This window comes from Polyodon spathula, chromosome 6 (assembly GCF_017654505.1).
Source record: "Polyodon spathula isolate WHYD16114869_AA chromosome 6, ASM1765450v1, whole genome shotgun sequence".
NCBI classification, from domain to species: domain Eukaryota; kingdom Metazoa; phylum Chordata; class Actinopteri; order Acipenseriformes; family Polyodontidae; genus Polyodon; species Polyodon spathula.
In genome coordinates this window covers 61,076,071-61,096,422 of record NC_054539.1, presented here as the reverse complement: position 1 = coordinate 61,096,422, position 20,352 = coordinate 61,076,071, and the positions used below count along the sequence as shown (strand labels likewise).

The 20,352-nt window shown below is 37.4% G+C and overlaps 1 protein-coding gene across 1 annotated transcript; it reads left to right on the top strand.

Moving 5' to 3' along the window:
• The first annotated feature begins 5,221 nt into the window (after positions 1-5,221).
• On the top strand, positions 5,222-13,894 carry LOC121317425 (L-threonine 3-dehydrogenase, mitochondrial-like). Its single transcript, XM_041253345.1, has 9 exons — positions 5,222-5,362; positions 8,702-8,895; positions 9,286-9,328; positions 9,644-9,714; positions 9,982-10,131; positions 10,236-10,408; positions 10,570-10,660; positions 11,304-11,573; positions 12,659-13,894. Exons 2-9 carry the CDS (start codon positions 8,712-8,714, stop codon positions 12,796-12,798), a joined length of 1,122 nt encoding a protein of 373 aa, XP_041109279.1. The 5' UTR covers positions 5,222-5,362; positions 8,702-8,711; the 3' UTR covers positions 12,799-13,894.
• The last annotated feature ends 6,458 nt before the right edge of the window (positions 13,895-20,352 follow it).

Sequence of the window (20,352 nt, the reverse complement as noted above, 5' to 3'; positions counted from 1 at the left end):
ATCTGTACAGTCTACTGTGCCCAAGCATTTGAATAATGCATTACATTACATTGATTGGGGTGTGATTAAATACATAACCTATAGAGTAAATATGGTTTACTCACGATATATAATGGTAATTCAACTACATATATGCGTGTGCGTATGTATAAACATTGCATATTTAGCGGTAGCCATTAGTAACATTGAAAAACCAGAACCAAATTTGAGTACATTTTGAGTCTATTAATAACGTTTATTAATAATTATATTTGGGGGGAGGGCATCATTACAAACAAGCTTTTCAGACTCTGTTTGTTGAAAAAACAAAACAAAAAAGAAAAAAACACACAGACATTAAAGTAATACAAAAATGACTACAAAAGATTTAGAAGTGAGTAGTTTTTCGAGATTTACGATTATACTGTAATTACAGTATAATCGTAAATCTCAAAAAACTACTCACTTCTAAATCTTTTGTAGTCATTTTTGTATTACTTTAGTATAAATGCATGTTAATTTGGATTCATATGTTGTTTTTTCCTGACTTTATGTGAATGAAAAGACACACATTTGCCTGTTTTCCCATTGGAAATAGTGATATTTTGAAATATCACTGTCCTGGTCACAAAAGCAAAGTTTGTGGGGAATAATAGCCATTTTCTATACTTTTGAGGCATAAGCAATTAGGAAATAACACTTACTACCCAGGAACAAAAATTGTGTTACATAGTGCTATCATACCCTCCCATCATCTTTCTACAGAGTTCCTGTGTACAGATAGCATAGTATATCTTTCTATCATGGTTCAACAAAGCCAACCATTGACCCTAATGGTTTAGATGAATCACTGCAGTGCCATATGTGGATATTGTTCTATTTATTTTGTTGCAATAGAAATGCGGAGTTTTTTTTCCCTAATAAAGCTACTCATTTAGAAATGCTATCATGATTTCCATTACATGAGAGTAGATGTTAAAACTTCATGCTGATTTGAACACAGTTCTTGCCAAGATAAGCACCAACTAAGACATAGCTTTACAGTAAACTAATGTGATCCATCTACATCTCCATTTGCGTTTCTTTCCATCTGTTGATGTAGATATCCTTCTGCCTGGTGTTGATGGCTGTAGTGTAATGTTGGCTCCAGGGATCAGCACACACAACAGCTGCAATGCTGGCTCCGGGGATCAACCCAGTGCGGTCTCCCCAGCAGATCAGCATGACAGCCATCTGGATTGAGCTAAATAGGTTACATCTCTGGCGTCTTCAAGTGGGCACCTTCTGTCCTTAGTGTTTCGTCGACTAGCCCACTACATCTCAAGAGGGCTCAACAGTGATTCTGGCATCCCAACATCATCCCCCATTCAACTCAGCCCAGCTTACTTACCCGTACATCAGCATTGCTTTCTTTCTATTGTGCTTGAGATACCCATCCAGAATCTTTCCGTTTCAACCACAGCCAGTTGCTTCTCCTTTCTGCTGCTTCAGATAAGTTCCTCACTCTGCGACGCAACTCTTGGCTACTGAACCCAACATCTCTGAGAAACAGGTTTGTAGAGTGTGCCACAAATCCTTGACAACCAACCTCCACTGGGTAAACTCGGACTCTCCACCCTCGCTGTTCCGCTTCAGAAGCTAGTTGAGCATACCGAAGTTTTTTCCTCTCATACGCCTCATCCACAGCATCCTTCCATGGCACTGTTAACTCTACCAGATGAACAAGGCATGCTGCTCCAGACCACAAGGTCAAAGGTTAGTGGTGGCAATCTCAGGTGGAAAAATAAGCCGTTGACCAACATCTGCCAGCATCTTCCAGTCTCTAGCAGCTTCCAGTTGTCCTGGGTGAGGCCTGGTTTTAATACATTTTCTTGGTGTTTGCTCTTCTGGATGAAGGAATATTATCTTTTGTGTGTAATGTTTTGATGGAACCAACTTATTGGTCAGGTTACGCTTGTCTTCCAATGCTAAGGCCAAACATAGCAGCACCTGGTCATGGCGCCAAGTAAACTGTCCTTGGCTAAGACCCACCTTACATCCTGTCAAAATGTGCCTTAATGTTGCAGGTGCTGAACACAAAGGACATGAGGGATCCTCACCCACCCAGAGGTTTAGGTTCTGTGGTGATGGGAGAACATCATATGTTGATCTGATGAGGAAACTGATCCTGCTCTGTTCCACTGTCCATAGGTCTTGCCAGCCGATCTTGCGTTGTTCCACACTCTCCCATCTCATCCATTCTCCCTGCTTGGCCTGGGAAATGGCCTTTACACAACTGATCCTCTCCTCCTGCTTTTGCGCCTCATTGACTACCAGCTTCCTCTGTTGAGCTGGGGTTGCCTTGTGCCATGTAGGAGCTGAACTGAGACCAAGACCCCCTGAATGGACTAAATTTGAGAAGAGGAACAAACAGGAACTAGTTACGCTTTGCCCTCCTGACTGGTACCTAGTTACCTACCTGGCTTATGGCTTATATTGTGAATATGCTGCTCATATCGGTGGAATACGTTTTCTCAATATGGAGTGTTAACAATGGAATATTAAGCTGCATGTAAACGTACTGATTGTGTGATTCCCTGTAAGCCTCCTTATTGCTGGCCTGGCTGCACTTAAGAGTGACAATACTCATTGCATTAGTCCCTAACATGGTCTTTAAATCTAAGAAGTGTGTCTTATTTTTAAGGACTGTGTCATGTCTGTGCCAAAATGCAAAATGTGCCAGAATGTTGAAGTGAGAAAAGTTTACAAAGACTTAGAAAGTTATTAAAACATTAAGTTGAGCTGTCCCTTTCACGTACCAGTTAGATGTTGACACAGAAAAAATAAAACAAATACATTCAATGTGTTAGTCCCAAAGATATTTTACAAAAAGAAATATATAGTTTAATTGTTAATAGTATTTATTGGTGTAAAAAAGTGCAAAAACAACGCAGTTTACTGCCATAGAACACACATGACCAAGTATAGCAAGATGTAGCAAGCTCTGCTTGCTTCTGTTAAGTGAGCTCGCTCAGGGAAAAGAAAATGCCACCAAAATGTGGAAGAGTTGCAGTGGCTTGTGGGAGTTAGAGCTCTAAGAAAAAGTTCAGAATCTTTAGTCTTATTTTTTTTTTTTTTTAGGTTATTGCTTAATAGGGCTTCCAAAATGCACCATTTTTTTTTTTTTTTTTTTTATTCCACTATTGCAAAACTGCTATTTGCTGTTTCCTGTAGCAGCAGCACATTTCCGGAAAGCACTGGCTTGACAGTACTTTCGTAAGGGTTGGAGGGTTATATTGGTTTATTTATATGGGTATATTTTTAGCTTTTATTCATGCTGTCACTTGCCAGAAGTCATGTGAACATATAGATTATTTTTAAACATTGTTTAAATTAGCCCTCATGTGGCTGGTAGGCAGCCTGAGTACTTTCACTTACAGTTCTGTGAAGAAGAGACTGGTACCACAGCTAACCAAATTAAAATACATTTTAGTAGCACAAACAATAACATCCCTGATCTCCCTTTTCTTCTGTTGAAGATGATGGGTTCAGTGCTGAGGTTGTGCCTCCTGTTACCTTTTCATGTGTTATTGTTGTTATTGTTATATCCTGATATAAGGTAAACAAAACCAGTGGAGAACCAAAAGATTCTCAGTATAGCTGTTTTGAAAGCTAATAGGATGAAAGAAATGCTATTTTAAACTCCATGTCGATAATAAAGGTAAACGTTGCACCACTACCGGTATAGACAGTAAACACGGAAAGCGCGTAACGTCACAAGAGGTAACTTCATACCCCGAAAAATGAAATTGTTCTATTAACCAAGATTGTGTATTAACCAAGGCTGATATTCTCACAAGTCCCTTTTTGTTTTCCAGACTTCCAAATCGCTTTGCATGAGGCAAAGCGATTTGGAAGTCTGGAAAACAAAAAGGGACTTGTGAGAATATCAGCCTTGGTTAATACACATTTATTTATCTGAAATGTGTATTAACCAAGCAAGGAATAAAGAAGCGTTTGTGTGTCTGCTTTTATTATTTAAGAAAATATAAATAAATAAAATATCCATGTAGTTAGACATGAACGTATAGCCATTCCTGACGGTGTCAGAGGGTTCAAATTTGCAATACAGCTCATCAGAGTTCAAAATGTTTCTGGTTTGTGCAGGGGCGAAAGGTGGGATGTGCACCGCGTGTCAGCCAATCAGTGTCCAGCAGAGTTCTATTCTTGCAAGAAAACAAAACGTTCTGTTGTACCTGGATATCAGCGTTCCAATCTCTTGCTTTGTAAATACCACAGTTATATTTTTTTAACCAGCTATTCATGAGTGATTTTTTTTTTTTATACAACTGATGGCCTAACCATAACGCAGTGCTGTTCATTGTAAATTAAAATAAGATATTGTATTATATCTGACCAGTACCAGCAGTTTTCTATTTTTTAAAAAAAAAAAAAATTATTTACTGATTAGCCAATGATAGGGTACTTTTAGTGACTAAAGCACAGCGTGTTTGTTTGTCACTGAATGCGTGTGCTGCGTTTGTGTGCGCGAATTTGCCTTGCCTGCAGTGTGTGTTTTGCATGTTTGGAAGTGTGTTTGCATGCGTTTGCTTTGACGTTTATGGCCGTAACTAGCTATGAGAACACCGATGTCGGGTCCTCGATTGTTTTTTTTGCATCATCAATGCTGATGCTCGTGTAAAAATTCTGGTAAAGTACAAATGACTCCTTTATTGTCTGTTGGTTTGCCGTGTAACATTGATTTGGAGGTTAAATAGTCAATAACAAGCAGTCTGCTTGAATGTCAGCTCTGATTACGACGCTGGCCCACAGTGTAGTCAAATAAGACATATAAATATTAAAGAAAGAGATTGTCCGTTTCTGTGTATACTAAGCACTCGCCTTCAGGCAAAGCCTGTCAGAGTTCGTACTGGAATTCACGGTTCCATAGTTTCTTCATACATTATGCGTTTTTAAACTAGCAGCTTAAACGTACTACCGTACTGAAATCAATGGTGCTTGTATTGGTTATTGTTCACCGGCTTTCTTATTGTAGCTTGAACTGTTATCTGTTTACGCATGTTTCTGGCACCTTTCAAGAGGCTACGTGTGTTCCAGTCTAGATACCTGTGACATCATTGTAAACGGATGAGGCATAGAGAGGGCGGGACAGGCACACCTCCGAGAATCAGCCAGTCAGGACCGACGCCGGCGTCTCCTGTAACCAGCTGGTTCTGGGTATATAACGGGTTTTCTGTAGGCTGATGCAAGAGTGAGCTGAAATTAACACACGTGGTTGCTGGAATAAGACATACTGTCAGTTACAGTATATAGCATTCAAGGAAAAGGGAATCGAGCCTATTCATTTATTTTGTATTTATACACGCTTCGATTGACTCGTTTGGTAAGTAGCCCTCTTTTTGGAGCTGCATTCTTTCGTTAAACACGTACATTATCTATAGTTATAATTATTTGTTGAATAAGGGAAATTGAGAGCGATCAGTATTATATCATTTTTATATAGTAAAGCTATTCAGTTAATATATTAATTGTGACTTTCCTTAGCATAGCAATTTGATTGTGACGCAAACATTTAAAAACAAAATAATAACACTACTTTACTGTTTAAATTATTCTAATTAAATTCATACAGATTAAAATAGGAACTATTGTTTGAAATACGTTGGGCGACATGAGTAGGTTCGCTGGCTGTGTTCGTTTTGGGGGGATTCAAGCTAAATAGAATAGTAGAAATCAATGTATAAATGTATACATTTCCTTGTACATTGCTGACTTCTTTTATCCGGTGGATGTCGACTGATGACACGTATTTTAAGGTCTGAAAACGAGTACCAGGAAATTAAATCTGTCAATTCTGTCGTGGGTGCGGTTTTCCGTATAGTCGACAGGCTTTAGAACTAAAGTAATTTACATCAAATCAGACTGTAGGCAAAACCAAACAGTGATTTGGAATAAAGCCGAGGAATGTTTGGACTGTTGTAATACTTTTAAACTGGGGTGGGTTTCCTCTGACTAGCGCATGAAATAATGACTGACTTGCCCATGCACCGCGCCACACCTTCTCCTGCAGTTACCGCCGCTTCCCCTAGCGGTTTATAATTTAAATATTAAATAATGAGATGGGTTCGCTAAACTGCGGGCTACCAAGGGAATCTCGTATTTCTTATTTTCAGTCTGACATGTACTGCTTTCTAATCAACATTATTACTTTCCCTCACCTTGTAAGGCGCCAGTAAGCCATGGTCGTTTCGAAACCTTTTCCAACACGTTTAAATAACGGCTATGGTGGTATGTGAAATGCGTTTTATTTCCGGCAAAGCAACGTGTAAGAGAGCGTGAATAAATAAGTAATTTTACCCGAGGCCTGTGCATTGTGGAATTTCAATCGTGCTTTCCTCATTTTACCACAAGATGCTTTCCAGTTATATCTCAAAATGATAATTCTATTCGTTAGTTTACCTAAGCAAATTACAAACCTTTAAGAGACAAGAAAAAGGTTAAATTGTGTCAGCTTTGTTAGGTTGGCATATGTATGACTCGATATATTTTTTTTAATACGCTGGCAGATTTCAGGTTTACAGATAAGCGTTCCAGTGAACACACCAGGTCCCAGCTGCACAAATAAATTGTAATACATACAAATATGTTTTGCTTTAAATGTTGAAATACTTTTATCCAAGACCATCTATGGCGAATCAAGCATAATAATAATAATAATAATAATAATAATAATAATAATAATAATAATAATAATCCTTGTGGTAAATCAAGATATGCAATTTAAAGACATCCCTCCTATGCGAAAGGGTTTTAATGGCAACGTATTAGTGTGTATGCTACGATGAAGGTATATACAAGAGAGTTTATTACGGTTTCTATTTATCTTCCCCTCCCCCCACAGTAGTACAGAAGTAAATTACTAGTCAAACGATTGATCTACCCAAGTCACTTCACGCGATCTTTATGTTGAGTCACAGTGATCTGTCGTGTTTTTTTTTTTGTTTGTTTTTTTTTCTGGTGCTGTATTCTAATTTTTTTTTTTTTTTTTTTTTTTTTTTAATGCATTGCCTAACTATGCAGTGTCCAAAAATGGTGTGGCATTTTTGCCACATTTTACAGCCGTGTGTTTTACTTGATATACTGTGAACGCCAACGTCTTGGATGGGGCGTGCAACAAAAGTTGTTTCATTCGTCAGAGCGTGTGTCAAAAACGGCATTTTATTATTAGCTTGCAGGTGTAAACGGGGTGAAGAGAAGACTTCGTCACACAGCCAGCCATTCCGTCTGGAGTGTCAGACGTGGTCTCAAACAGAACGTTTAACAAAGAGCACCTCTTACAAAGATACTTCTTTTATGTTGACGACCTCCCAAATTTTAGATAGTCCTAAATCCTTGTGTTTTGAGGAATTTTGGAATTAAGCCCACCTTTCGAAATGCGACTCTGGACCCCTAGCATCACTGGCACCGGGTACGCGAGGGTGAGGGGCAGGGCTGCACGCGCTGTCCTCCTCCCCTTCTCCACTGATTGGGTAGAATCGAAGGCAGTGGCTTATAAATTAACCCACGTTACTCCCTTCCAATCTTTCAAGTGCAGCGCATTTGACTGTAAGGTAGGAGAGATCGGTGTATCTTTTGTCTTGTTTGTGCTGTTTTATTTTTTATATTTGGAAGGGTCGGGTTTTTATTTTACATCCGCAATCTTGAACGTATTTTTTCACCCCTTAAGCCTAGTGTTACTGCAGTATAAGATGTCGCGAGGCATGCCATATTGGATAAACTACATTCACTTTTACTATACTATGGCCATGATGTGCATTAGTATTTCAGAGTGTTATATTTAAACGGAAAGTTGTAAAACATGGTTAGTTAGCTGTAGATACTTGTGTAAAGCAAAATGCTTTTAATGAGTAGAATAATACTTTAGTTCTCTGATTAAACCCTTTTGGTAGTTCTTTATTTTTCAGTGTACTGTTCAGTTGGTTGGTGTGTGTGTTGGGTTTTTCTTTTTTCTTTTATTTTTAAAGCTTTAACTATAACTTTAAAACCAGACAGTCATGTTTGTCATCAAAAGCCAGTTTCCCTTATCTAACTCAGTCTTGTCTAGGTCTATAAAGTAGTGTTCTGAGGAGGGATAGAGTTGGCCAAAACTACCAATTACCATGTCTGAGAGTAACTGGTAACTGCCACTTAGACAGAGAGCTATTTATTTGGCACACAAGAGGGAAGGGGGTGTTTTAAACAAGTGTATCTCTGCCTCTCCAGAGAAACTGGGCTATTTTTGCTCATGTGTACTTTTTTTTTATTATACTGCAGCATGAAAATTTGTATCTGCTGACTAGTTTCAATACTTGCAGTGAATTCCAATTCTTGCCATCCCACAACACTCTAGTCAACAGTGATCTAAATTCTCGACTTTGTAATTTAATAGCAGTAAACAAACCCCTAAGCGGAATTTGGGGCTCCAGTTCTGGGATCTATTTATGGATCAAAGATGGTTGCAGTGTGGATTATGGGAGGTTGTGACTCATAGCTGCTTGTGTGCTTTACAGCTTTAGAAAATGAATAGGGCACTGTTTTATACTACATAAACCAACCTATCCTCATTTCATTATTTTCAATAATCTGAGTGCCATACTTGTTTAGAGTATTCTGTTCTAGTTAATCAAAACAGTGCCTCTTGGAACCCCAGTTGAATATGTGTATACCTCTCTTTTGAATGCAGGTAAGAGAAAATGCCAGTTATAAGGGCTCTGACTAAAGCTGCCAAGCAGGCACTTCTAACCCCAGGATGCAGGCATCGGACCACAGCAATTGCTGTCCGGACGATCAGCATCTCTCCACGCCAGGTCACATCGGATGCCAGTTTCCACTCCGTTTCCTTCTCTGAGACTGATCATCCCAAAGTTTTAATCACAGGTAACATGTTCATTTGGACTACAGAATATGAACTGCAGGTGGTGTCCAGCAGACATGATCAGTTTTACTGCCACATTTTAACCTATACACACAGCATAAACAGCAACATGTATTTTCCTAAAGCGTTTTATTATACAGTACTCCTTTGTAAATCCAGAAGATTTCACAATTTAAACTGAAAAAGAAAGTTTACATAGTCACATGTGAGTTCCAGTATGGTTGAACTGCTATAGCAGTCTGGAGCTGTGTCACTGTGATGCACAGTCTGTTACCTGTGTAAGCATATCTCACTGTCCATGTACTGCAGCAGTATTGATTTGCCTCTGATGCACACAGTGTTACTTGTGTAAGCATATTTCAGACTGGTGTTTCTACTCTTGTGTTTTACAGGTGGTCTCGGGCAACTTGGGGTGGGGCTTGCTAAGATTCTGAGGTAAGGGCTTTTTAGACACTTTGTTTAACAACAACACTGAATGTGCTGTAGCTGGTTAATTCGAATATCCTTCCAAATGCGGTGTGTTTACATATTACACTTTTGTAAAGGTATTTAATGTGGATATCTAAAACACAATTCTATTCAGGAAGATGACTTATGAAACGTACAGATATATATATATATATATATATATATATATATATATATATATATATATATATATATATATATTAGTATTAGTACCAAGTACAATTTTATAGGGGTTGATTTTTCATCTTTAAAAAGTTTCATTAAATTACTTTCTTTCCACAGAAAACGTTTTGGCAACAACAATGTAATTCTGTCAGACATCAGGAAGCCACCTAGCCATGTCTTCCACAGTGGTAAGTATTCCTTCACAGACAGCTGTCTACAGTGTGCTTACTTTTAAGTGGTTCCATCTCTTTTCTCTGAACAGGGGGCTTGGTGCAAAAAAAAAATGCCTCAATTTGACCCTAAATATACACAGTTCAGAGTTAAAGTAATGTAAGAAGGTGTGAGGTCCTAGGGTTAATCCCAGTTCCTCTACAACTGAATTCTGTTACAAGCTCTCCAGACGCAGGCACTGAAGTGCTTTCTTAATATATCACCCCCCTCACCACCTTTTACAGGACCTTTTATCTACTCTGACATCTTGGACTATAAGAACCTGCGTGAGATTGTGGTGAACAACCGCATCACCTGGCTGGTTCACTACAGCGCCGTTTTGAGTGCTGTTGGAGAAGCGAATGTACAGCTGGCCCGGGAAGTCAACATCACTGGTGAGTAGGCTCCAATAAATCCTCACTTTGCTGTTAAGCAGCTCTATAGATACAACCAGCCTTACAGGGATTAACTAATTCACCCTTTTTTTTTTTTTTTTAAGGTTTACACAATATTCTGGATATTGCCGCTGAACACGGACTGCGTCTGTTCGTCCCCAGCACCATTGGAGCATTCGGCCCCACCTCCCCACGAGACCCCACTCCTGACCTGTGTGTACAGCGGCCGCGCACGATCTATGGTGTCTCCAAGGTGCACGCCGAGCTCATGGGAGAGGTAAGGGCTGCTTAATGGATTTCCTTTTTGGAGATCTAATGCATCCAAAGAATTCAGGAAATGGTTTAGCTGCACCAGAAATTTGGTGGGGGGGGGGCGGCGGCGGCATTTCTCTAAAGTAGGGATAAGAAGCCAGACAATAACTTTAATTTCTTTGGCAGTACTACCACCACAGGTACGGCCTGGATTTCCGTTGTTTGAGGTACCCTGGCATCATCTCTGCTGACTCCCAGCCAGGTGGCGGCACAACTGGTAGGTCTCATCTTCTGCCATGAATTGGGAAAGGTAGCTGGGCAAATCGAAACCACCTTTTCATTATATTGGAGGATTCATAGCTATACTAAAACTCCTAGCTGTTACAGGTGTGTAACCAGGTGTCCCCCATCCCATCCCCCCCCTCCTGGGGTCCATCTGTTAGTAAATGGCAGTTTGCGTGGTATTCCCTACAGGGTTAAAGGGACAGGACTTTTTGGAGCCCTATGGGGGGTTTATATGGAGACATTTGTAGCTGCTGAACACTTGAAATTTAAAACTGAGGGGAAACCTAAAGCCAAAGGGAGCCTATAAATTAGACTATTGCTGTTCCAGGCTTAACTGGGTAACCTTGTAAAATAGTACTTTGAATTGGTAAAGGACACTTCACAAATCATAATTTATCAACCTGTGTTGCAGTTTCCCAGGCTGCAAAAACTGTAGAGCTTTCAACCAAAACTGAAACTAACTGTTCTAGGCAGTATATTCACAGATATGATTAAGTCTCATGAAGAAAGTTATGTTTTTGCCAAAGCAGTAATAGGTCAGAATGCATTTGAAAATGTATGATAAGATGTGGATAAAACCTTTACCAGAGACCCCACCCCCCATTCATGTATGGATTGCTGTCTTTCCTTATTAGACTATGCCGTGGCCATCTTCCATGATGCCAGCAAGAATGGGAAGTTTGAGTGCAACCTGAAGCCAGGCACACGCCTGCCCATGATGTACATTGACGACTGCCTGCGAGCCACGCTGGAGGTGATGGAGGCCCCGACGGAGCAGCTCAGCATGCGCACCTACAACATCAACGCCATGAGCTTCTCGCCTGAGGAGCTGGCTGCTGAGCTCAAGAAGCAGATACCAGACTTCCAGATCACCTACAACATCGACCACATCAGACAGGCCATTGGTAAGAAATAATAATATTCAGATATTAAAAATATATATATATAAAAATAAAAAATAAACTGCAAAACGTCAAGTTATTATTTTTATCCAGAATGCAACAGTGGGTGTAGTTCATTTCAGGCAAACAGCTGCGTTGTCTTTGGTAGATAAATAAATAAATACATAAATAAACCTTAAATGAATTCCTCAGTTGGCATGGAATTCCAGAGACTTGATGCACATTGGCTAAAAACCCCATTGCCTTGTGTGCAACTATTAAGGCTGCTACACACCAGATGTGATGCGACAAAATGAATAGAACCTATACTTTTTGAGTGTCTTTCACACCACAAGTCACACGGGGGCGACTCAAAATAAATAGAATTGAGTCCTGTTTTTTTGCAATTTGTCAACAACTATGAAATTGACTGATCAGAGAACAGCTTCAATGTATGTGGTCCAACAGAGTGACGGGGGTAGGGGGGAGAATACTTTCCATGGAAAGAGTTTTATGACAAAGATCATCACAATTATAAAGATAGAGATTTGAAAGGTAATGTACAGGAGTCCATTTTGAAGGCACTGGATAAGCCTGGTATGTATGATTTATTGCCATATGTACCTGTCTTGATCATAGTTTCGTCAATAGCAGTTTTTTATAGTTTTAATCATCTGGCAGTTTTTCCAGTCGTGGTCATGTCGCTGCGAAAAGTATCTTGTCGCCCAATGAAAAATCTCATAGCGTCTGTTGTGTGGCAGCCTTTAAGCATAGGGACTTGAAGTATACCAAGGTCAGAAGAGTGCAGAGTATGCGAGGGTGGAAAGATCTGAAATGGTAACAGATTTCCTGAGAGAAACACATGAAAACTGAGAGCTTTCTTTTAACTGAGTGTCATACCTCTGCACATTTTTATATAGATATAAATATTTAAAAGGGGGGGGGGAAAGATGTTGGTATTAAGTTGATACAGAACATTTAACAAACCAAATCAGAGCATCACTATTATGAAGTGAAAGCCAGTTATCAAGATGGAAAATGGACTTGCTTCCTCAATGTGTTTCTTTTATACAAATTATAAACTTGTAATTTTGATCCTCCCCCTCTAGCGGACAGCTGGCCGATGAACTTTGATGACAGCAATGCGCGCAATGACTGGGGCTGGAAACACGATTACGACCTCCCTGAGCTGGTAACGACAATGCTCAACTTCATCGGCTCTGACTCCCGCCTTGCTCACACCAACTAAACCACCGTAAAGGCCACAATGAAGGATAGTGTACATAGTGTAAAGACTTATCTTAAAAAAAAGAAATGATATATATATATATATATATATATATATATATATATATATATATATATATATATATATATATATATATATATATATATATATAGGCCTTGCTGTGTAAATAGTATTTTCTTCATTCAGCAAAGGCTTTTGTAGTTTTAGTACTTCTAAGAATTGTAAATTTGTGGGATAGCTGTGCACCAGTGCAACTTGTTCTGTGTCTTATCTAGCTCTTCATACCTACAACGCACTAGTCCAAGTAAAGAAATCTGTAGCTATTGGGTTATATTTGCATTGGGGATATGCATATGATTCTAATACCAATATGTATATTCTGGATGGTAAAGTGGTATCTGCCCCCTCTCCCAACAAGTTTCTCAGTTTACCTCAAGGCAGCGGTCTTTTTATTATTATTATTTATTTTTTTTGTGCATGTAATAAGACCTGGCTTCAAGTGTTGGCCACTCCAGAAAATGGTTTGTTTTCTAATTGATTTCTGGTACATTTTATTTTTCATATTTATTCTGGCTTTGGGCAAATCTATTCTGAAAGCAGAGAAGGAAAACTTACAGGTCTATTTTATGATTACATCTCAATTATACACATTTGCAACCACATGATTTCTCTGTACATTTATTTATTTCTGTTTTGCTATTTTAGTATGAACATGTCATGGTGTTAGTGCTTTTGATATTGCTGTATGCAGTTTGAAGCAAGCCTCATAAGAAAATGTAAACAGTCTTGCTTGCCAATATTAACTGGGTATGCCTATGACATACACAATAGTTTATCAGTACAATCCTAAAGAATGTATTATGCAACCACAAAATACGTACCAAAACTCTACAGTAAATGCAGGGTGCATAGTAGAGAGAAACATGCGAAATAACGCTTTCTCAGGGCTTATCTAGTCTGATGCCAAATAATTGTTGCAGATAATTTATTTTTTTTGAGTTAACCATTCTCTCTAAGAAAAGTATATTAAGCAGGTAGTTCCTCAGATTACTTTTTTGATCGCCCAGGAAATTATAGGAGAGGCAATAGGCTAACTTCTTAATCTTGAATAGACTGGAGTGTGTTGAGGACGTAGCGTCACTGATCGTGTTGCCTTCTGCATCGGAACCCTGGAGAGACCAGTGCTGGCTCTGACAAAATACAACTACAGTAAAGATCAAAAAAATGATTGCAATTCTTGATTTGCGTGTGTGCCAATGGGTTTCATGTAGTTTTGTAATGAATGCTGGATTTATATGTGTGTGTCTAATTATATATATATATATATATATATATATATATATATATATATATATATATATATATAGTGTGTGTGTAATTTATTAGATAAGTTGCAACGTTCAGTGAAATATGTTTTTGAGTTGTTTTTTTTTTTAATTTTTTGTTTTGCAATTTGTCTGGTTTGTATGTTGTGTAGACCAATTTATTTTGCACGGTGTCTAATAACGATTTGTGAACATAGGCATGTTACCCTTTTTCAAAGTAACAATGTCAGATGATTTCACCCTAGCTCATATTGAGGTACAATATCAAATGGGCAAAGTTGTACTTTGCTGTGATGCTTCAGAATTATTAATCTAAAGAACTGTCCTTGTTTTCTGGCAGAATAGAAACCTTCATGAAGGTTCTCTTTTTTTATATATATATATTTTTTTTCTATTAGAGCTATAACAATTGGCTGCCATGTTGATAGACTAGTGAAATCAATAGAACTTATCTATATTGAGTAACCAGAATAGCTTACAATAAAATAAATCAGAATGTGAGGCAGTTATTTAGAAAAGGCTTCAACTACAGTAGTCCACTATTACCATCCAACTGCCTAAATGAGTTTCAGATCAGTTAGTATTCAAGTTGTTGTTCTTTATGTCATTGTCTGCTTGATAAAAAAAAATAAAGAAATGCACAGGGCAGATATTGTATGTATTTAAGGTGTTAGATAAAGAGCTCTGCTTTGTCAATAAAGTTTCATTTTTTCATTCAACTGTCTTTTTTTTTTTTTTTAAACAGCATTTTCATTTTAACCAGGAGAAGTTCTATAAATGCCACAGCCCATAAATAAGAACAATGGGATAGCAAAATTACACCCAGTAAATATATTCCATTAGAATATAAAATAAACATGATAGATTCAAAAGCTTTTCCTTCTCCCATGGGTGGGGGATTGTGTGTAATGAATGGCTTGCACCTTGAGCTCCTGCAGTCCTGTGTAGTTGATATGCTCCTCAATTCCCTATCAGTCACTTCCACTCTGGCACCAGATTGATCAGTTTTTTGTCCTTAATGTGGCTGGTTTCCTGGTTGCAGTTTGGGATACAGGTGTCGCCCCCCCCCCCCTTCTCTTTTATTGAAGTTTATTTAGTAATCTCAAATTTGTTTTGGAAATCTTGTGTATTCCACCAACTGCTGCAATAATTGTTACTGTACTCTAACTTAACATACATACTTCTTAATTTTGCTGAGCAGAGTCCCACGGTGGACAAAACCTGTCAGAGTACATTTCAATTATGACAGATCTAAATACAGCAGCCATTTCATACTTCAAATAGCTTTTATATAGCACACTCACATACAGCATTAGATACGTTCAGTATAACCCAATGTTTTAATCGGTTATCAAAATCAATTAACCAGAATCCTTTCCAAGATTTGGAGACCTGTCTATCATAGAAAGACCTGAAGAATGAGGAGGTTGGCTGACTTTCACATATTGTTTAAATGTTAACATTGAGGCCAAGTATTACTCAATATACAAGCATGTGATTTAAAGTGAGGTCCTCTTCCCAAATACTGAAGGAAACATGTCCCAACACACATTGGCCTACAGTATACTGAAATAATACTCAAACTTTACCATTTTCTTTCTAAAGGCTGATTTTGGAAGGGCCATGATGACTTCTGTATTTTTGTAAATCTTGAATTGCTCCTTTCTGTACTTGTAGATTACTGATGTGTTTTATCCATGGAAAGACCATAGATTCGTATATGTGCTCCCTAATGAGACACCAACAGCACTGCAGGAATATCTGCCATACCTTCAAGGTCAAAACATCCAAGTACTGACCAAGTTAAACTACAGTAACCTTCTGATACCAACAGTATTTAATAATTCACCATGTATCCCTTTATAAAGGTTTAATAGCATTTTATTGTTTAATTATAACTGTCCTTATAAAAAGTGTGATTTGCTGCCACATAACATGTTAAAAGAAAATACAGGGAATTTGTTGTATTTGAAGCTATATGAACAGGAATAAAAGGGAGCGATCAAAGGGGTGAGTCAATGGGAAGACCACTAACAGTACACTCTCAAACACAAAATGGAGACTTTGTATAATAAAAGTAAAATAACATAATTACTTCTTGTATAAGATAGTAAGCTAATGAATTTACCTTCGTATGAAATTTCAACAAGAAAATATTTCATTTATAAAAGCATAGCAAGTTTGGTAAAATCAGTGAAAGCACACAGAATATTGGTAAAGAAGCATGTTAAAGCACAAACACAACAAAGAAAAAAATAATAAATCTGAAAATGTATAATTCAATGTAATTAATTATGTACAATGTAATTAATTATGATTCCTTGGCTGGAGAGTCACAGTTCTGCTGCGGGGCAGTGAACATTCCAGAATGGTTTTCCCGAGTACACCCATTTCTTTCTATTGAAGCTGTAGTATATTATCTGGCAGGAGCACGTGGTGTTAGGGCTTTTCTGGACAAGAATTTCCATGCAGTCAGAATTCTCAGGGATAATCCTTTTAATAATAGATATGCTCTGAGCACACTATTAAACTCAGGGGAGACGTTCAAGGAGGAGATAAAGATGTTTTGGACTCCTGTAAGTGGTTTTGTTCGTGTACTGGGCTTGCAAAGTATCCAGATGACTTTTTAATGATCATGAAAAACACACACACTCATTTAATTTGAAGTTTTAACAAATCAGAGCAGTACAAGTGCTCTTTTCAGTTTATTAAGTGCATTAAATGGATCGAGTAGTTACAAGCTACTTTGGATCCCTGCTAATAGGCAGTCTGGGAGTTTCCAGTGCCTTTACAGGTTTAACAGCATTAGTACCTCAAAACAGTAATACAAATATGGTTATTACATATTTAGCTTACGCTATAAAATACAAAAATCTAAAAATGCCCATCGCTAAATTCTATATATATATGTATATCTATCACTCTCTCAAGATTAAAACATAATTTCTTATACCTTACAGCAATGCATCTGTATAAAAGAGATACTAAAATTCAAATACATGCTTACCTTGCAGGATATGGAAGTGTAGTGCAAGATATATTGAAAATTAAGAACCGTCTTCAAAAAGGTAGAAACTTGATTTTGACCAAACAGCAGTCAGTTTTTCAGAGGCCCTCAGAGCATGGATCACACAAGTTGTAGTTAGCAAGTTGAGTGATATCGTATGGAGTCTTGCTCTGGGCTTATATAGGATTTTCCCTCCATTGAATACATCAGAGGTCCCAAGTAAATCTAATCATCACTCGGCCTTGTCATTTCTTATCTAAGTTAATTATACATTCTAGAAGGATCTGGTCAACTCCTTTTTCAAAATATAATTTATAATAGATATAAATTCTTGCCAAAAAACATTAGAGCATGACTTCATGACTTTTTCTAAAGTCAGGTGGACCAAAGTTCACCGAATCCTTGCTATAATATAACACAAGTATATGTGTATATATGAGAGATGTTTTTAATGTGTAACAAAATCTCTATTTGATTATATTTTTGACCCAGCTTTAATATATGTCCCTTATATGTCTCTTAGTTGCATATTATGTTACCTTTTCAGTGTGTTGTCAGTGGGTCAGTTTAACTTCATATACAAATGTGTGTTAAAGTGTGGCACAAAGACTGCCTTTGAATAAGCATAAGGTGGTCTGTTCAGTTATTTTCATTAAAATTTTAAACTATAATGAACATGTTAAGTATAACAGCCTTATTTAACTATGCCATTCTCGGACTATGCCTGACCTGTTTCTAAAAGTTGCCTGCTCAAGCAGGATTCAGACACCCTGTTTTCTTGCCAAGACTGTTGTTTTGATTAATATGAAACACCATTGTAAGTACTTCTCCAAATTCATCGTATGAAGTTAGTTTTCTCCAAAAGAAAGTCGTTACCTATTTGATATTGACTGATGCTGGACACAACTCCCCTAATTCGAGGAATGCACCCTTCTATGACAGGTTTTCTTATAGAAAGACCTTGGATTCAAAACTGCCAAAAAGAACCTTCCACATCTTGCACCGCTCTGCTTTTAAGCAGATAAGGGCAAGGCTATTTTTCTGTAGGTTTTTTGTGTACTAAAATTATTTAATAAAGTTTACGCTTTGTCTAATATTCCAACCTAACAATTCTTGTTTTTTATTGCAGTAAAACCTTTATATAAAACTAAACATTTACATTCTTTAATTTAATGGGTATTGTAATGTCAAAAAGATTGTTTGTTTAGTTGGAGAAAAAAACTGAACTAATTCTTAAATTGATTAAATTAAATTAAATTAAATGCTCGCTCCTGCTTTTACAGTCTATTTGTATTAGAGTAGAGCCTTAAACAAGCAAAAACACGTGTTAGTTTAAATATTATGTTTCTTATTAGATCACAACATTATTTCTCTTCACAGTTTTGTCACTCTATTAGATCAGAATTTTTTTTTAATTTAAAACCTGTATGCTTAGTAACAACACAATCAAATAAAATCAAACAGGTCTTTTTAGTTTCAGATATTGTTCTGTCTAAAAAGGTTACCCTTATGTTTTTGCTAATTTGCAATACCTAGCCTCTGTGTTTAGTTCCCCCCAGGTGCCTGCTTCTTTCAAGGTTACAGGCTTCGACGTGTATGTGCATGAATAGCAAAGGCACATAGACAAGCTTTTTCTAACATTAACACTTGTTCAGTTTTCTTAGTTCAAGTCATTGTAACCTGTTCATAATTTGATGCAATATTATTTATGCTGGTTTTATATTCTTTACAGTACAATTATTACAATATTCTGACAGTGTCAGTTAGTACTGAACTACTTTTTTTAACTGTAATATGTTCTTTCAACAATAATAATTTTATTTGTATAACAGTTTAACTTTAAATGATTTTATAACATATTTCTAATTCAGTTACTTCAGTGTAACAGTTGCTCTTAGAAATGGTAATATTTTACTGAATTAAGTCTGACCCCTTTCTCTGTTCATTCAAAATCCAGTTGAAGCAGGATTTGACATCCTGGCCTTTTGGCAATTTTTTTGGTGTTGATTAGTATGAGACACTACTGTAAGCATTTTCTAATACTCCTACCTTCTGTTATCCAAAAGTATTGAAAGTTATGAAAGAAACCGGCTACTTTTTCTCATAAAACTGGAATATATTAACAAGGCCTTATGACAAGAGCACACCAAGTTTGACTCCTTCCAGCAGGTGCTTTCATGGACTGCACATATTTTCTACTGTATACAGATCTTTTTGAAAGGAACATATGCAGTATTACTATAATTATTAACAAAAAAAGTATATCCTTTTACTTAAAATCAATACAGGCCAGTTTAAATCATTCAATCCAGGTCTAATAACTCGGCCCGTTCCCAACAGGATTCCAACTTTGCACCAGGCTCAGCTCAGACTGGTTCTGCAAACACCACGACAGGCCTGTGCAGATCTGCTAAAAATGTTTTTTAAAACACATTACAGTCATTACAATATTTGTTGCAGTTTTACAAACATTCCATGTGTTCCAAAGACCACCCTCTTCCAGTAGCTGTGACATTCTTGGGTCAGTTTCTGCTCACAGGGGTGAGAGACAGTCTTTAAAAGCCTGATACCTGCGAAAACTTAAATCTTGTTAGCTGGGCTCCCATCTCTGCATTCTCATTCCCATCATCAGTGTCAAACACATTTTAACTGAATCATATTAAATGAAATATTGAAAATTTCCAAGACACACAAGTCAAAGCCCCAGTAAAATATGTCAATGCATACACTCGTGCAGAAATACTGTACTACAGTACATACCATAACAGTTACCAAGTTATAAGAGTATTTTCCTTGAGCAGTTAATACATTCCATGACAGTAGGCAGCAATATCTAGTAGATTGCTGGCCCAACCAGGCACCCAATTATGCAGTGAGGTTGGTACACTGTTCATATCATTGTTGACTGTACTTTGTGTTGACATAGTTTTTAATCTATTACTGAAAAATACTTCTAAGTTACATATTTGTTTGAGACTGGTTTCATTTATGGAAGGTAAAAACAGTTTAAAATTACCTACAGAGTGCAGGACTGTGTGATTTGATCGAGTCTTTACGGCACAAATGAGCTCTCTCATTCCAAACCACATGAAAAAGTAATTTCTTTCAAGCAATAAACTTATACACCCCCTACCTACAGCTATGAGCAAAAACTTCTGCATCACCTAGATTTACTAGCTGACCTTTTTACTGAAGGTCATAATAGCAGTACAGTACTTAATG

Excerpts from the sequence above, each read along its gene's own strand:
- LOC121317425 (XM_041253345.1), top strand. The coding sequence starts at position 8,712 with ATGCCAGTTATAAGGGCTCTGACTAAAGCTGCCAAGCAGGCACTTCTA. Across the intron at positions 10,409-10,569 it reads ACGCCGAGCTCATGGGAGAG|TACTACCACCACAGGTACGG; the intron begins GTAAGGGCTGCT and ends TTTCTTTGGCAG. Across the intron at positions 11,574-12,658 it reads CCACATCAGACAGGCCATTG|CGGACAGCTGGCCGATGAAC; the intron begins GTAAGAAATAAT and ends CTCCCCCTCTAG.